Source organism: Dermochelys coriacea, chromosome 7, assembly GCF_009764565.3.
Source record: "Dermochelys coriacea isolate rDerCor1 chromosome 7, rDerCor1.pri.v4, whole genome shotgun sequence".
In the NCBI taxonomy this organism is placed as follows: Eukaryota; Metazoa; Chordata; order Testudines; family Dermochelyidae; genus Dermochelys; species Dermochelys coriacea.
In genome coordinates this window covers 114,566,465-114,584,142 of record NC_050074.1, presented here as the reverse complement: position 1 = coordinate 114,584,142, position 17,678 = coordinate 114,566,465, and the positions used below count along the sequence as shown (strand labels likewise).

Below are 17,678 nucleotides of genomic sequence, written 5' to 3'. Positions count from 1 at the left end.
AAATTACCAATACTCATAATCTTCAGAGTTATGCAGAACATAGGCAGCAAAACTCAACATCATGCCAAAATTCACCTAATGTTAAAAACCTGGACCTCAGACCAGCTTTGTCAAAAGCATCATGAATGTAGGCTCAGAGAAACCGGAGCACAGTGACCAAAACCTAGGACCCATTGCAAGTAAAACCAGAATTAGGGTTTGATGTCAAACCCCTGCCTCGCTCAGTTTCATAGGGTGCAGATATGAATGTAGGTGGAGCAAACCGTTCTGACAGAAATTCTCTTTGAGGTTTTGGGTTCATGTGGACTGTAAACAGAAAACAAAATTCAGAGGATGCTAGGCACTAGGAGCAAAGTAAGATGACACAATTTGCATTAAACCCTGAGAACTGAAATCGCTAAATCCAGGTCCTCAGATGGTGTAAATCATGTAACTCTTCATAATTTATTTCAATGGGATGACACCGGCTGAGGACCTGGCCCAAAAAGTTCAAATGAACAGAAATTCTAAGGGCCAAATCTGAACTTGACTTGACATTTTGCGACCTGAGTGACTTCAATGGGGCTGCAATGGGTTTAAGTCAGGGCAAAACTTGGCCCTCTGTATCAGTCCACTGGGTGTGTTGAAGGCTTCAAGTGAACAGAGCTCTTCTGCTTGCTTTGAGTTAATCACTGATCTTTGTAAAGGTTCATTGTTCTGCTGCAGTTTCCATGAAACAACCATGTTTCCTGTACAGTCCTTGGCTATTCTGTGTTTGGGACTTTCTCCAAAAAGCATTCCCACACATTGTTACAGAGAGAGGCATTAAGCGTTCTTCTGTCTCTGCAGCATTTTCCATTAACTATCAATTAGACTGAAGCTGGGAGTTCAGTGCTCTCTTGCTGAAAGACCTTCTTTATTCTGGCTGGAAAGGTTGGGCTGGGGAGGTCCTCTCCATTCTCCGACATACAGAAGGTGGCAGGGGTTTGCTGGGAACACGCTTGCCCTGGACATGAAAACGAAGCAGAGCATGTGTCTATGTGCTTGCAGCTGTGAATGAGGCCAGTGTATGTCGGAAGAACAGTGGAATGGAGTACAGTCTCCAAGTGGAGCCACAGTAACGTCGATGGGAGTTGTACAGCTAAGTTCCAGTGCAGTGCATTGAATCCCTATGAATATAGTAAAGGTATGTAGCCTCATATCCACACTATTTGCTCTTGTCCCATGTCACCCACTCTCTGTCCCTCTCCTCTTTCTAACCACCTCTTCCTGCTCTTCTCCCCTCCCCCCCATCAACAACTTAAACAATCCTAAAGGATCATTTTAGACACTTCTTTCCCTGGCAACGTATCCTCCCCTCCCTTCCCTTAAATTTAGACCCTGGTGCAGGGAGCCGGAGCTTTTGTGGCTGATCCGACGCTGCCGGCCCCACGTGACTGACATCCCAGCCTGCACAATCTTCTGGCAGAAGTGCTGAGCCTGTGAAGACGTGAAGAGCCCAGCATGGAGAACCCAGGGCAGGAGACGGAGAGGGTCCCTGCCAGCAAAAATGATTCCAGAAGAGTGAATGAGAGAGACTGCCATTTCACCTCAATGAATCAGAGGACCTTCTATATTCTTTTACCTTCTTCAATGTGAGAAAAGTGCAAGGAATAACTTATTCACCACATTTCTCAGTCAGGGCAGAGTGCGAGGGAGTGCCGAGAAGGCAGGTGTGAGGTACAAGCAGGGCTAGATTAACCCATCCATGGGACAAACATACGCTTCTCTCAGCCTGGTGCGAGACATGGTCCCGGGGGAAAGTGGGGAGGGAGTATTGCAATGCCATCCACTCAGATTAGGTCGGCCACCCTCTCCTATCATGATGGAAGGCTGGCTGGGCCAAACTTGAATGGGGCTGTGCCAGGTGGCAATGCTCAGAGCGGGGAAACTGGGCCCAGCTCCCCAGTAGAGGAGCTGCTCTTGCAAGGTGGACATGTTCTCCAAACACCACCATGGGGTCAAGATTAGGGTTGCAGTGCCAGGGAGGAGGGAACTGCTGCGGGTGGCCTGTGCCCCCTCAGCAGGGCAAAGGGGAGGTGGTGAAGGACGCCGGCCTATGATTTTGGGCCCCCACCTACCAATTTGGGCCCTAGCCATGTGCCTAATTTGCCTCCGAGTTAATCCGGCCCTGGGTACAGGAGTGCAAGCCCACAGGGTCAGAGTGGAATGAACAGCCCCCTTTTCCACTGGGACAATGGATTATTTTCCAGCTAATCTGATGAGCGAAACAGCTCCACTCACTCTGAGCCACTGCTCTGCCTGGTCCTTGCTCTGCAAGCCCAGCACAATCACATCTGCGGTCATCGGAATGATCTTCAGCTTGTGTTCTTTCTTCCTCACTTGCTTTTCCTTGTGTATGACACTGCAGCCAAGCAAGTTCACATCAAGTTGAGGGGTGTGGTCCTTGGAGCTCTTGTAGCACTGAGAGCAGAAGGAGAGAAGTAAAGTAAGAGATTAAAAGCATGTAAACTCAACATAACCCACTTCCTAACTTCAGCACAAATGGAGCATCATGCACATCTGTAATGGCTGCATATAACACAAAGAAGGCCCAACTCAGTTACAGCTGCAGCGTCCAGATGTTTTATACACACACACACGACACAAAAATATAGCACAGATATATACCCACCTAAACACACACACACAAACACACACACACAGATTCATACATCAGCATCTTTCATACAAACTATATCTCAAAAGATTTTACAGGGTCTAAATAACATGTTATGAGTAAACTAATAGCCATGGGAGGTTGCTGTCAGAGGAGTCAGGATTCGAACAAAGGAGCTCCTGATTTGTTTACATACCACTAGGCTATGTGTAAAATTTTCTAAAGTGCTGATGTGCCTTTGGCACCTAAGTCCCATTTTCAAAAGATACTTAGGTGCCTAGGGGGCCAGATTTTTAAAAGTGTTTAGGGGCCTACAGATGCACATAGTGGGATTTTTAAAATTCTTCAGTGAGTTAGGTTGAGTTTAAATGGGAGTTAGGTGCCTAGTGGGATTTTAAGAAGTGCATCAACAGGTCAGGTGACTATCTGCTTCTTTAGGCACTTAAATGCCTTTGTAAATCTGTCCCTAAATGCCATTGGTTTTCCATGTGATGTCAGCTTCTAAGTGCCTAATTCACTTTTGAAAATGGGATTTAGGCACTTTTGAAAAATGGGGAACAAATATTTGATAACGGGCTCTTCCATCTAGCCTCCAGAGGTATAACATGAGCCACGAGCTGGAAGTTGAAGCTAGACAAATTCAGACTGGAAATAAGGTGTACATTTTTAACAGGGATGGTAATTAACCATTGGAACAATTTACCAAGGGTCATGGTGGATTCTCCATCACTGGCCATTTTTAGAACAAAATGGGGTGTTTTTCTAAAAGCTCTGCTCTGGGAATTATTTTGGGGAAGTTCTCTGGCCTGTGTTACTCAGCAGGTCAGAATAGATGATCAGAGTGGTCCCTTCTGGCTTTGGAATCGATGAACATTGTACCTCACGTTGTTTTCTAGAACAATTAGCAGCAATACTGCTTTACCTGCTCTTTGGCTTGTGGAATCACCTGCCTGTATTCTATTGGTTATGTTACTGAGTGGAAATCTTTGGAGAATTCCACATGGAGGCTAAGTGGATATTTCTTAAAGCATCTAAATTAAGATAAGACTCTCTGCCATATGGGTATTGAGAAGCTAGTCTGAGAAAATAGGTTATTTGGGGGTGGAGGGGAGAGAATGCAAATGTTTGCATACCAGCAACCTAGTGTCCTTAATGACACACAGCTGTTTGGCCCATTGTCCCAGCCACTTCTTCCTCCAGAGGAAAGCACAGATGCGGGCATCTTTCATTAGCTCAATGGTGGCTTCAGTGGATGGCCATTGGTGGGTTGCTGACTTCCCTTTGATGCTCTCTTCTTCATCATAGGATTCATAAGAGCTGCTGACTGCTTCTCCATCTTCTGTAACAAAGGCAAAGCTGGTCACCAAGTGTATTTCTGAGTGGCAATTCCTGTTTGTTTCACACATGCTCACATCAGGCAAGTGAGAGCATCCTCGCACCATGCTACAGTCACCAGCAGCTCAGAGGCTCTGCCCCAGGACTTTCCTCTGTTGAAGATTTCCTAAGGCCATTTTCTTAGTGAATTTGATCTCCCAGCATCCGGTTTTTCCTTCTAGCCCTAACTGTAGCTTTGATGTTTTGCATCTGAGATTCTCTCTTTGCAAATATTCAAAGGAGTCTCCAATTTAAGAGCTTTCCTCAGATGCGCTATCAGATGTTGATTGTATTTTCCAATGATATATTTTATACACCCAAATGGAAGCCAAATTTCCAAACTTGCAACGCGATTGCAAGCTATGTCCAGTCCCTGCCAAGTCAGCCCCTGCCTCATGTATATAAAAATGAACACTGCAAGGCCATGCAACAAGCAATGATTCATTGTATGTTATTCTGTGGTTCCCTTTCTGAGCCACGGCTATATCAACTCAACATGGAACCTATGGCAAGACATACATCTGAGCATTGGCACCGATGAAGCGATGTTGAGTGGTGGCAATAAGAATTAGTAATAAATTACAGCCTTAAATAATAGTGATTGTTTTTATGTTCAGTCAAGAATAATATGTAACTATCCATTACATTCTTAATAAGGAGTGGGATTTCAAGAGCGCTCAGCATTGGCTTAACTCCGTTCCTATTGAAGTAAAGGGGAGTTTTACCATTCAAATGAGAGCAGACGTCAATGCTGACCACGCTTGAAAATTACACCCAGGATGAATAGTGCTACCCAGCTCTGATGTACATAGGTCATGAAGGTTTGCAGAAGGTGAAGATGGCTGGTCATTGGCGCAAAGTCCATTGAAGTCAATAGAGAGACTCCCCAGCAACTTCCATGAGATTTGCAACAAGACCGAGGTGTTGTAATCTGCCAGCCACCCATTATTATTAGTGTGGTTCACAAAGATCCATCAGAGGCATATCCCAAGACTTGTCCACCACATATTTAATTCATGCATGTTCATCCCTACTGAACAGAATTAAGATACTGATCTCATTATGCTACTCTCATCAGGACTTAGTCAAATGTCCACTCAAGTGCAGTGTTATCTTAACATTGTAGACATTTTTGAGAAGAAAACAGAGAAAATAGTTAAAAGACTTCACTGTGATTCCTTGAAGCATTATTCTGTAAGGTAGGTGTATTCATTTTTAAAGAAAACTAACTTTCAGAAGCCACAGCAATGTTACAATATTGCTCCCCAAATCTCTCCCAATAAAGTGTTATATGATAGCTCCAACAGATGATTAGTGCAAAGCAACACTAATTAAGCCAATTTCTCGAAAGGAGACTATCCACTGCAAAATTCACTGAATGCCTATGGGTATCGTGTTAATGGCCCACCATCAACCGATCAGGTAGTTCAGCTTTCAAAAGATGAGGACTATATTATTTCCCACTCTACAGCTTACCTCCTAGAAGACTTTGGAACAGATCCTCAGCTAGTGTAAATCGGCATGGCTCCACTTCCAGAGAACTATGCCTATTTACACCAGCTAATGATCAGCCCCTTCACTGGTTGCAACATCTTCATCAATAAAAAAGCAGCGCCATTCAGATGTACTCTGATAAAAACTCTTTCTATATGGGATGAAACATTGATTGGCAAAAAGTGACTGCAAACTTCTCAATACCTCCCCCACCATACCCCCGCCCTCCTGACAATGTGCCAAATGGTGGTGGTGATCCATCCATGCTCATAAGGGAGGAATGCTGGTAGTAACAAAATGAATGGGCAGGTGCTCCTCTCAGCTACAATGACAGTAAATACAAAGACAATGCCAGAAGTTCAGGCTTTGAAAACATGCTGTACCCATGGTTATTGTGGCATAAATTACTCCCTCGGTAACCTGCAACCCTGTCCTGGCTCCAATGACAGCAAGCCTACCAAGAATACCTGCATAGTCACAAGCAAAAAGAGAGACAGAGAGAGAGAAAGCCCCCACATTTTATATTGGTTCCCCTTGAACTAGGCAATTTTTTTAAAATAACCATCAAAATTAAAATCAACTGGTGCAGACGAAATATTTCAGTCTGAATTATTATTAATTAGATAGCCACACTGTTGCTCGCATTCCCGTTCTGTTTCATATCGTGCCACTCAATTACGCAAATGCAGCGTAGGGCTAGAGTGATAAGGATGGAATCCATCTCAGCACGGACACGAAGCAAAAGGGGATCCTAGTAATTAATGCAAATGTAACGAAGGACAATGGCCTTCTTAGACTATGTGCAAAAATACTGCGGATGAAGGAACGGCCACAAGACCTAACGAGCCTGTCGTTATTGGGTTCATTCTAATTTATTCATCCACAATTTGTTACCGTGTCTTTCAGTCCCACCTCTGATGCCACATGACTTGCTTATCTCCTCAGCTCATCTGGAGGATTTGCTTTGATGTCTCTTCTTGGCAACATATTTGCTAATATTATTAGTGCTACTATTCTTGTTTTATTTTACTACATCCATTTCCTTGGAGATACAAGACTTAAATTCGAAAACTCAGTAAGAGAGACGAACAGCAGCTCCCCAGCTACCTTCATCTTCACCACTTGGCTAGGAATCATGCCCTTATATAGCATCCTTGCCCCAGGATCTCAAAGCACTTTCCATCATCCTGTATGAGGGAGATAAGTAACATTATCCCCACTTTACAGATGGGGAAATTGAGGGACTGAGGGTCCGGTCTTGTACCCATTGAAGTCAACAGCAAAACTTCAACCCCAGAGGATGCAGGATCAAGCCTAGGAAGATTTAAAGACAGAGCCAGAATTTGAACTCAGGTCTCTTTACTCGAGACTTGCGCTGTAGCCATTAGACAACACACTCTCCCTTTCCCCTTCTACTATAGCTCCACTTCAGCCATTTAATTTAATTTCTTCCTAACGTCATAATCTGATTACAGATCTCCCATCCAGATTTTCATTCACCTAAAGTAGCTGCCTCAACTATGAACTGGTCAGAGAGTTACTTTCGCTAGGACCATGGAGATTCTTGGCCACTTCTTAAACTTTTTCGTTCCCATAGAACGCCCTGCAAAGGCATCTGTGCATAACCACCTACAAAGTACCGTATTTATGTCTGGGGCAGATACCAGCTAAGGAGCCCTGTGATTCAGCAGTTAAGATGTGAGTAACAATACTGTCCACTCTGACATTCAGGACTTGTCTGAACCTGCATATTCCCATCCCAGTTCACTTTATTGGCCTGATTCTCCTCCCACAGCATTTTATACAGGTGCAACTCCATTAAAAGTATAGGATATCAGGTGTAACTCCATTAGTGACCCATGATTTCCCCCAGCATAAATGACAGGAGGAGCCGGGCCTATGAACAAAAGGGATTAATTTAACAAAGAAGCCTTAAAACACAGTCCAGGTCAGCAACCAGCCAAAATAGGGTTCTCATCTCATACAGTAATCTGTTTCCACTTCGCAACTGCCACTGTGCTATGTATGGTGGCCATAGAGGGAATAGAATTCAGATCCTTCCCCTAGCACTTGAACTAACAGAGAATCTCCGCCAACTATTTGCACTACAGGGCCTGTTGCACAGTTAACAGTTCTGATTCCATCCAGCAGAGGGCAGTGATGTACACCACCAAGTTCATTACCATTTTACTGTCCAAGGATGCCGTGACCAGTTTGCAGGTAAAGATTTGGCCTCACATTTAAAATAGTTAGGAAAGACAAACAAAGTTAACATCTAAACTAGAAGGGAATCCAAAGAGCAGCTGATGACTAGGAAGGGGAACACTAACACCTAACAATGATGCACTACACTCTCCAACCAAGGATCTCTCAAGGACAGTTCACCTTTATTCATGTTGAATAGCACCTTATTCCACAAATGGCCCCATATCAGATTTCAGACCCACAGTCAATGGAGCCATCTGAGGAGTAAGGGCTACTCAACATAAGAAAGGGGACCAGAACACGTCCCATTGTTCTTCACCAGTGAGCCTCAACTCTCCCAAGGTAGGTACTTGGCAGTATAATTATATCAATTTTGACAGAAGAGGAAACTGAGGCACAGAACAGTTGAGTGAATTGCCCAAAGGGGCATAGCTAGTCAGTAACACACTGGGGATAGATCTCAGGAGTCCTGGCTCCCACACCCCTGAATTTATGTCGTTCATTGGTCTATATAACATGGAACACATTTCTCATTTGTCTAATGATAAACTAACAATAGCAGCCAATAGACAGTGCTCCTGGTAACTGAAATCTTATATTTCTGACACCACCCTGAACCATCTTATCCTGTTCGCTGTATGCCTGGTGCCCACATAATCATTCACTAGAAACTTCTCAGGGCAAAGGCGCCATCACAGTTATTAGAGGCATTCCCTGACAGTGATCTTCCTGTTTTTGAATTAATATCTGCATTGCCAAGCAAAAGAGAGAGTTTTCAGTAGAATTATTGTTTATTCCCCGCACAAGGTTTTCTATGCACAAAAATGTTTGTTTTATAAAGCTGTCTGAGTAACATAACCCAGTTTAATTGGCATATACACGAGATAGGATACCTGGCTACATACGAATAGGTTTGGTGCATGACCCTATATGCTGTGATTTTCAGCATAATTGGACAATTATATTTTCCTATGTGTATGGCAAAAAATGTAACTATTATCTCACTGCAAAGGCAATTGGAAAACTCCCCGGCGTGTACGATGCTTTCTGGCCTGAATGAGGCTCCAAAGCAAGTTAGAGGCAGTCTTGTGCTGGCAGGTGACTACACGCAATTTAAAACAACCGGAAAAGAAACAAGGGGTGTGACTCCCTTTTCTTTTTTATCTGCTAGATAATTCCCAACTTTTCCTGTGGGATAAAGCTTACAGCTGCCTTTTTGCTTGGGTAGGGAAAGAATCTGACGTGAAACTGGCAAAAACTGGAGGTTTTTTTATTTGCGGGAGGTGGAGCTGACGGTGAAATTTTTGTCAGAGGAATTCTAATCCTCGGACTCAGAGCACGGGGGAGCATGACACTGTGGAGCGTCTATGACCCAGAGGCCCATTTGTGGTTCACTGCTCTGTTTCCGCCACTCATCAGGCCTGACATGCTCATCACAGCTCACACACTGGTGTCAAGGTATTTATTTAAAAGGTGACATGTAATATATTATTTGAAAATCTAACATCACGCTGGTCATTAACATCACAGTGAAGTGTTTATAAAAAACCTGGTAGCTGAAATTATGGATATGGTCTGATGTTATATCCTGGAGACTCTACATAGAAAGGGGGCAAAACAGGTTTCTTCTATAAAAAGGGGAAAGCAAATATGTTGGCAGATGCCCTGTCCAGGAAAAAGGGCTCTGAATGATAGAATATCAGGATTGGAAGGGACCTCAGGAGGTCATCTAGTCCAACGCCCAAGCAGGACCAATCCCCAATTTTTGCCCTAGATCCCTAACCTAAATGGCCCCCTCAAGGATTGAACTCACAACCCTGGGTTTAGCAGGCCAATGCTCAAACCACTGAGCTATCCCTCTGCCCTGCTGCCTCTGGGTCAGCCAGGGGCCAACCCTCCTACAGCTTTGTAAAGGGGCAGGTGTGACCCTAAGCATCCCTGTATTCCTACCCTATTGCAATAATGTTTGTACAAAATATGCCTTATGAGGTATCATTTGAAAACGAATAACTCACTGACTGTTAATAGTCTTGCATGATGTATGCGTACAGCCTGTATTAAGAGTTATGGATATATGTTGGAATTATGACGAAAGTGTATTTAAACCAGGCATGCCTGGGGCAGTTGGTGAACAGGTCTGCCTTAGACAAAGGAACATGTATTTGATTCTCTGACCAGTCCAGTCCTCAGGCAAAGACAACTAAGGTCTGTTGCTGGTTGTAACCAAGGCAAGGGTGAAAGTAAGTCAAGTGACTTACCGGTACGCTGGGGCCAGCTCTGGCCCCTGGAAATGGCGGGCCTGGGTGGGGGGGGTCAGAGCCAGCCCCAGCCCACCCTGTAAGGTAAGTGCCCCCCTTCTCCTCCCCCCACCCCCCAACTGGGGTAGCAGCAGCAGCCCGGGGCTCCGGGGGCTATTTAAAGGGCCCGGGGCTCCCCTGCTTCTACTGCCCTGGTCCTTTAATTAGCCGCTGGAGCCCTGGGGAAGCAGTGGGACTCCGGGGGCTATTTAAAGGACCAGGGCAGTAGAGACAGCTGGAGCCCCGACCCTTTAAATAGCCCCCAGGGCCCCCCACTACCCCAAGGCTCTGGGGGCTATTTAAAGGGCCTGTGGCTCCCTGCTTCTACCGCCCTGGTCCTTTAAATAGCCCCTGGAGCAGCAGCGGTGGGGCTCCATCGGCTATTTAAAGGGCCGGGGCGGTAGAAGCAGGGGAGTCCCGGGCCCTTTAAATAGCCATTGGAGCCCCGCAGCTGCTACCCCAGGGCTCCAGCAGTGGGGCTTTGGAGGCAATTTAAAGGGCCTGGGGCTCCAGCCACTGCTGGGATCCCCAGGCCCTTTAAATTGCCTGCTGGGGAAGCCGGGCTGCCCCAGTACAGTGCACCGGCTCTTGCCAGTACGCCATACCAGGGCGTATCAGCTTACTTTCACCTCTGAACCAAGGCTGGTGGAAGCCAGAGTGGGGCTATAGACAGGCCGCTGGGGTGAGACCTGCTGAACCAGAGCTGTCTAGCTCTTCAGGATATGGCCTGCATGCTTGTCGACTGGTTGTGAGCACCCCAGGCTGTGAGTGACAGCAGTAAAGCATTGTAAAACACCCAGGGTTGCAGGGCAAGTGGTGACACAATCCCTCCCTCAGTGGTCTGGATTGCACGCCGAACCCCATATCAGCATCTTTGCACTGTCTCTGTCAAGGCTGCAACCCCAAGCACTAAAAAAAAAATCACCTATTTTTCTTTCTAAAAGTGCTTTACCCACCAATCCTGCTGGAGGTAGGATTTTCTCTGCACTGACAGGGCCCGGTAACTAATCCCAAAGTGCTGATCAGGAGTAACGGAGCAAAATCTGGCCTGCAGTATTCTGACTGGAGTGGAGCCATTAAGATAAAATGACATCTAGAAGCCAACCAAACCAGAATGAGGTTTTGCAAACCCAAACCTGGCTTCCTCATTACAGAGATGGGACAACCCTGAAAGCTTTTATCTGCTCCACCCCAAACTATGGTGCTTTGGAGAAAATGGAAACTAATTCTAGACGACTCTGGTCAGTAGCTAGTTGGATCAGGTCCCATGCTGCCAAGAAGGTGCTGATTTAAACACAGAAAGAGATTGATGAAGATGGGGTGATAACTAGGAGCTAATACTCCAACTCACTCCACTTAACTTACCTGATTATATCATTCACCTCAAACTAATGCCAGGTCTACACTACACGCTTACTGAAGTATAATTACATCACTCAGGTGTGTGAAAAATCCACACCCCTGAGTGATGTAGTTATACAAACCCTATTCCCCCATGTAGACAGTGCTGGGTCAGTGGGAGAGTTTCTCCCGCCAACATAACTACTGCCTCTCACGGAGGTGGAGTAATTAAGCCGACAGGAGAGCTGTAGCTCCCAAAGGGTCTCCATCAGGATCATGGCTTCCATTGTGCTAGGCGCTGTACAAACATGGGAAGATACAGTCCTTATCCTGAAGAGATGACTGTCAAAATAAATTAACCCTGCATAATTTCAAACAATGTCCCCCACTTTGTTTCTTCATCACAAATTTTAAAGCTCAGGGTTGCACAGCTGGGTCTAGCGCTGCTCACACAATGGTAATGAATTCTCATCCAAATCAGCCTTACTTCTTATCCTTAACTCTGGTACACAAGACTGTAAGAGGGGACGGTCTAGTGATCTAGACCACTGCAGTTTATAAACTGTCACACTTTATAAACTATTTATAAATGTAGCCTTTATGTAAATAGTTAATACATTTTGAAGAGCTGTTTTAATAAATGCTTCAAGATTGATATAAAGTCCAATATACCCATAGGGTTCATAGATTTTAAGGCCAGAAGGCACCATTAGATCTTCTAGTCTGATCTCCTGTATATCAGAGACCACTGAATCCCACAGTTTCCCCTGTACTGAGTCCAATAGCTTGTATTTGGCTAAAGCATCTCTTCCAGAAATACGTCCAGTCTTGATCTGAAGACTTCAGGAAATGGAGAATCCACGAACAGATGTAACATTTTATAGCCATCTATAATACATACTGCTCTTGTCTATAGCAGGTGTAGAACATCTACTAGTCATTTATTAATCCTTTATAAACTATAAATGTACCCTTCTTATGACCAGCAAATCCACACAAATCAAATTTGTACCATCAGCCATAAAGAATTGTATGGGAGTAGTTCTGTTTGATTGTTTCCACAAACATTGAGTTCTGCATCTCACTCTAGTTAATGATAGCCATGAAAAGCAGAGAACCAGCTCTGACGTACCATTCATAGAGATGTCACATGGCTCAGCCTCTTCATAATATGCCTCTGGAGACTCAATCTTGGGGCTCGAAGGCTGTTTCGTTTCTGCAATCTGTGGAATGAATGAATAAAACAAGCATATTTTTTGTTAACAAGCTGAGCACTCTGAAGAACAACTTTTTGAACAAGCCTTTCTGGTAATGCTAAAGTGTGGCCCAGTGGAGGGGTCCTTTTAGATGTGCAATTCATGACCTGTAGGTAAATGGGTTCAGATTCCAGGAAAGACACATCGGTAAGTGCTAGTATTTAACTGGCTTTCAATATACACCTCGCTGAATTAGGTTTAAAGGAGTATTGTGATGCTGCACTTGGCAGTTCTTACACCATGTCACAATGTTGCAGTGCTTTACATAGTCAACTCTTCAATTTTCCTCAAAGCCTCAGTTTTGGGGATATAGAACGGACCCGGAAACGGAAAAACTGCGGTCAGCTTGTTCATTCTAACCATGGATCAGATCCTGCTGCACCAGTAAATGGGAGTTTTGCCATTTGTTTGAATGTACTCCTTCCATAAGGTTCAGATGGCTGCACATAAGCTATCCATTTCAACTGGGGATGAAGTTCAGCACTAAGGAGAATAGTTATGGGGTACCTGAGTGGAGGACACTTGGGAGGAGAGGTAGAACTATTACCTACCTTTAGCCCAAACAGGCATTTGAAGTCTATTACCCTATCTCAAATTCCCTAATTGAAAGTTCATAGCCCATGGGTCACATGGCACAAAGTCCCAAGTTAGGAAACACATCAAGCATCTTTAAAGTCAATATGAGCAAAAATGAAGGAAGTGGATAAACAACTCTAAAGTGAAACGAACCTTTGAAAAGAGTCCAAGTGCTGGAAAACCCCTGTTTCATCTGCCAAATCCCTTCCCCAAACAGAAGCTGTTAGAGAAAACAGTTCCTTGATCCCTTGGAAAGACCAGCGCTCGAACAAGAAGGTGGGTAAAAACCAAACCCATTTACTTCTGAAGCCATTCATACAACTGCACTTGACTTCACTGAGCTGCAAACTTGACTGCAGTAGCGGGAGGTGCTCAGATACTGCAGTGAGGACCACAGCATGAAAACCTGCACAGAACAAGATAGTGGGTGGAGTTACGGCCCACACGAGGGGGGAAGGGGGTCCTCATGATGCTATCATCCTGTAGTTTAGCCCTGCTGTTCAATTTGTCCAGCACCAAACATTTCCTTTCACATGTCACACGTAATAGAACACAATCCGTATCTGCGGTCACCAGAAAGGCTATGTTCATATAACTCAGTTAAAAACAGCTGAAAGCGAGTTATTTTAGCTAGTGGCATTTATTCTCTTAGTACCCGGGTTATAGTGTGTCCTGGATTGTAAGGGTATGAGCTAGATTCTAGTTGGTACCAGCATAAAACATCAGCTCTGGTGAGGGTGCTGGGAGTTCCATCAGGGACCAGCTTCCAATGGCCTGTACATAGGGGCCGAAATCTCACTTGTCTGGAGTAGAGATGCAGCCACTGGCAGGCAATGAGGGGGACATGTCCCCTGCTCCTTACTCTCCTGTTGAAGATCCTTACAGCACAGGGCCAGGAATAGTACATTCACTCCTGGCTGCCCACACAATGGTTTGTCAGGGGAGAGGAGAAGATAATGGGCCAACACCATCACAATATGGGCAGGGCCAAGGGGGTTGGGAGAGTGTGTTGATTCAGTGCCCAGCCCTCACCTTACAGCCCCTGCCGGCAGAGCTCCTATGGAGCACTCGTGCAAATTACAGCTGTACTCCCTCCCCTGGGCATCAACCTCAAGGAGAGCAGGGACAGTGGTACTGCCTGCCCTCTCCTGGGATAAATATCCCCTGAAGTGCCCGGGGCTTGGGTACAAGGAGGCATACCTTATACTTCTCTGCACCTAACACACTGAGTAAAGCTATAGCAGGCCATTGCTGATCTGCCTTTGCATTTTACCCCAATGGCACAATGGGTAATAGTTGTTTATATAGTTCAATTATTTACCTGTTTGATTATACTTCATTGGCTTTCAGGGCCTAGTTTTTTTTAATTTGTTAATTTTTTTTTAAATTCTTTGATTTGATTTGAATTCTTAATGTTTAGTGTTAAAGAGCAAGGGTCAAGTCAAAGTCTCTGGTAACTCTAAGTTAATCAGCAGCCTCTGGCTAATGGCTGGCTGGCACCTCTGTCCTTACTAAGGGGCATTTTGATGTTAGCTTTTTTGCCTAAAGAGCCGAAATTGTTCAATATGAATTTGGACACAGGAGAGCCATGCCTCACAGAGCTGGCCTCAGGCAGCTAAGGACATGGCCCATTGTCTCAAAGCACTTTGGGATTCCTTCAACACGATGTATAAATTGGCCAATGTCTCTTGTCCATTGATTTCAGTGGGCTTTCGATCAGACCCACTTATGCTGGGCTCTAGCACTGAAAAAAGAACCTAAAAAAGAAACATTGTAAGTGCCAGATAATGAACAGCTATTCCCAGCACACAGGATAATGAACACCCCGACGTCGCCTCATCATTCTACAAGCAACTTCCCACACTTGGTTTTAGAGACCAGGGTGGTTCCTTTGTAGCTTTCAGTTTCTGTGGCCTCTGTTCATTAAACTCAGCCTCCCTAAGAGCATCACTCTCCGGTCATTGCCCTTTTCTGAATCAAAGTACAAAGCAATGAGCTGATGAGGTTTTTCAATCCCACCCGCTCGCCCACCCTCTCTATTCTCCCTTCAAGCATTAAAAAAAAAAAAAACTAAACAAAAAAACGAGCTCCCAGGGTTTAATCGCTGAGCTTCCACCTCACTCATCACCTTCATTCTTTAAACCTCAATCACAGTACGGACCTCCGGAGCGCACACAGCACTGTTAGGGAAACTGGTACAATTGGCTGAAGGAGAAAAATTTCCCCAAACTGAGAGCAGCTGAGCACCCCAGACACTCCAGGGTTCACCACGCTGTCACTGGAGAGGATGGCACATAGGCAAAACTAAAGCCTATTTTTGCAGACTGCAGCTATCCAACATGTCTATGGGGAAGTTAGAGGAAAATTGGCTGGGTATTAATTGAGGGCCAGATGGCAGCCCGTTAATGGACCAGTGCAGGTGAGCAGGGAGTGAGCGGAATTGAGCCTTCCCAGCCAACATAGCTGATCTGATGCATGGGGGAGAAGCTTATACCTGGTGCTTATACCCCGATTACTCCCCTGCTGGAAATAAGGGAGAACTCACTTCCGGGACAGCACAACACTTCACTGCCCTTTGCTTAGGGCTTCTGGAAAAGTCACAACTTGCCCAGAGTGGAAAGTCCTATAGCTTCTGAGCATGCTGATCAGTCATCTAAGAATTTGCGATTTTTTTAACCAGAGGCTAATGAAGCCACACCCACTTAATTACATTCTTCCCCCCCCCCATCACCACCACCAACTGTAATAACTGGTGCTGATTGATATACCCACAGCAAGTTCCTAAAAAACAGAAAATACACTCCCACTGCCTTAACATCAAGGAAAAGTGAGAAGTCCCAGGGACAAAAACACTGCAGATCCCTTGCCAAAGCTACAGCAATGTCATCAAACATGCTGCCTCTCTCTTAACCTGGCCTCGCAGAAAATTCTCCTCAGCCACACAGCATCAGCACCAGCAATCACCCCTTCCCTGTCCCCTCCACTTCAGTGAACTTCAAAGCCTAATCAGGACTACTTAAATGCTATCCTTTGCTGCCTTCCTGCAAACCCATAAGTGCATGTATAGCGCTAATGACCTAAGAAATCAATGGGATTGCTCACATATGAGTATGTCTATGCTGCAATTAGATACCCGCGGCTGGCCTATGCCAGCTGACTCGGGCTCAGGGGCTGTTTAATTGCAGTGTAGATGTTCGGGCTCAGGCCATGGCAATTAAACAACCCCGTAGCCCTAGCCCCATGAGCCCAAGTCAGCTGGCATGGACCATGCTGGGGGTGTCTAATTGTGGTGGAGACATACCTTTCAAGATCAGCTGCTTTGCTCAGAGCAAGCATAATCCAGATGGTGGTTGACATGCATGCACAGTGTTAGGAGCACTGTTGTTTTGTGGGTGTGTTTCAGGCATGCAGAAGTATGATATTTACACACTTACAGCCAGATGTTCAAAATAGGTCAGCACTAGCACTGGGCAGGAGAATCTTTGAGATTTAACAAAAAAAAAAATCTGTCCCAAATCAGGACAAAAAGAGTCAAATTTTTGAAAACTTTCAGTAACAAAGTGGGGGTGGGGGGTTTTCAGGGTAATGGGAAATATGGATTAGATTATTTCAAAATATTTAATTTTGATTTTGACCTGTTGTCTTTTTTTAATTTTTAGTATAAAGTTAAAATTTGAAATAAGCTGTTTTGAACTGAAAAATCTCAACTTTCCAAATGGGACATTTAGACCATTTCAAAAGCTTTTTTCGATGTTTTTCAATTCAAGATATGTATTGAAAATGACCCTTTGCCCGTGAACAGTTTTGGTTTATACAAATTGGCATAGTGGGGGGAAAAAAAAAAGTCAAAAAATTCCTGACCAGCACCCACAATCAGGCCAATACGCTAAAAGAGCTCAACACATTCAGCCACCGAAGTCTTTGGGAAATCTAGCCATTAATCTCACAATGGGAGATGAGCTCTCTGGAAAAATCGCTCCTTTATTTAGGTGCCTAATTGAAGTCCAGTTTTTTGAAAATCTGATCCCCAAAATCTCTCTCATATAACCCAGGTCTTCCTAAATGCATTACAGGATTAATCCTGCTCCTGTTTGGGGTCCGCTTCAGAATATGGGAACAAAACTCTGGAGTCTAGTTAAAGACCGTAACCCGCCTAACAGGTCTCTCTCCCATCACAACAGTTAGATAGAGATTTTCCATTCTCAAGACTGGTTTTTTTGTGGGATTTGGTTGTTTTCAAGTTCAGGGTTAGCCAGATGCCAGTTGGGGAAGAAGCTCTGTTTCCATGCAGAGCAGCAGTCATTCCCAGCACTTGGCCCCATGGCAGACTGTACAAGCAGATGTGCTGGCAACACTTTTAATCTGTCTCTTGGCCTGATTCAAATGCAGAAACATACTCTCCCTGTTGTCCTAGGTGGAAGGGCTGTTTCCCTCCCTGCCCAACACTTGCACTTTAGTCTGATTCATTCACTTGCTTCATCCCTCTTTAAACATGCA

The 17,678-nt window shown here is 44.8% G+C and overlaps 1 protein-coding gene across 4 annotated transcripts in view; it reads right to left on the bottom strand.

Moving 5' to 3' along the window:
- AFAP1L2 (actin filament associated protein 1 like 2) overlaps positions 1–17,678 on the bottom strand; it is a 126,029-nt gene that overhangs the window by 20,571 nt on the left and 87,780 nt on the right. For 2 of the 4 annotated variants that reach the window (XM_043518515.1, XM_043518513.1), the window contains exons 5-8: positions 12,482–12,572; positions 5,890–5,973; positions 3,772–3,974; positions 2,263–2,442 (exon numbers count right to left, since the gene is read on the bottom strand). In XM_043518515.1, the coding sequence (XP_043374450.1) occupies positions 2,263–2,442; positions 3,772–3,974; positions 5,890–5,973; positions 12,482–12,572 (558 nt within the window). Of the gene's footprint in view, positions 1–2,262; positions 2,443–3,771; positions 3,978–5,889; positions 5,974–12,481; positions 12,573–17,678 lie in introns of all 4 variants that reach the window. The other 2 variants (XM_038409369.2, XM_038409370.2) reach the window with 2 other exon arrangements.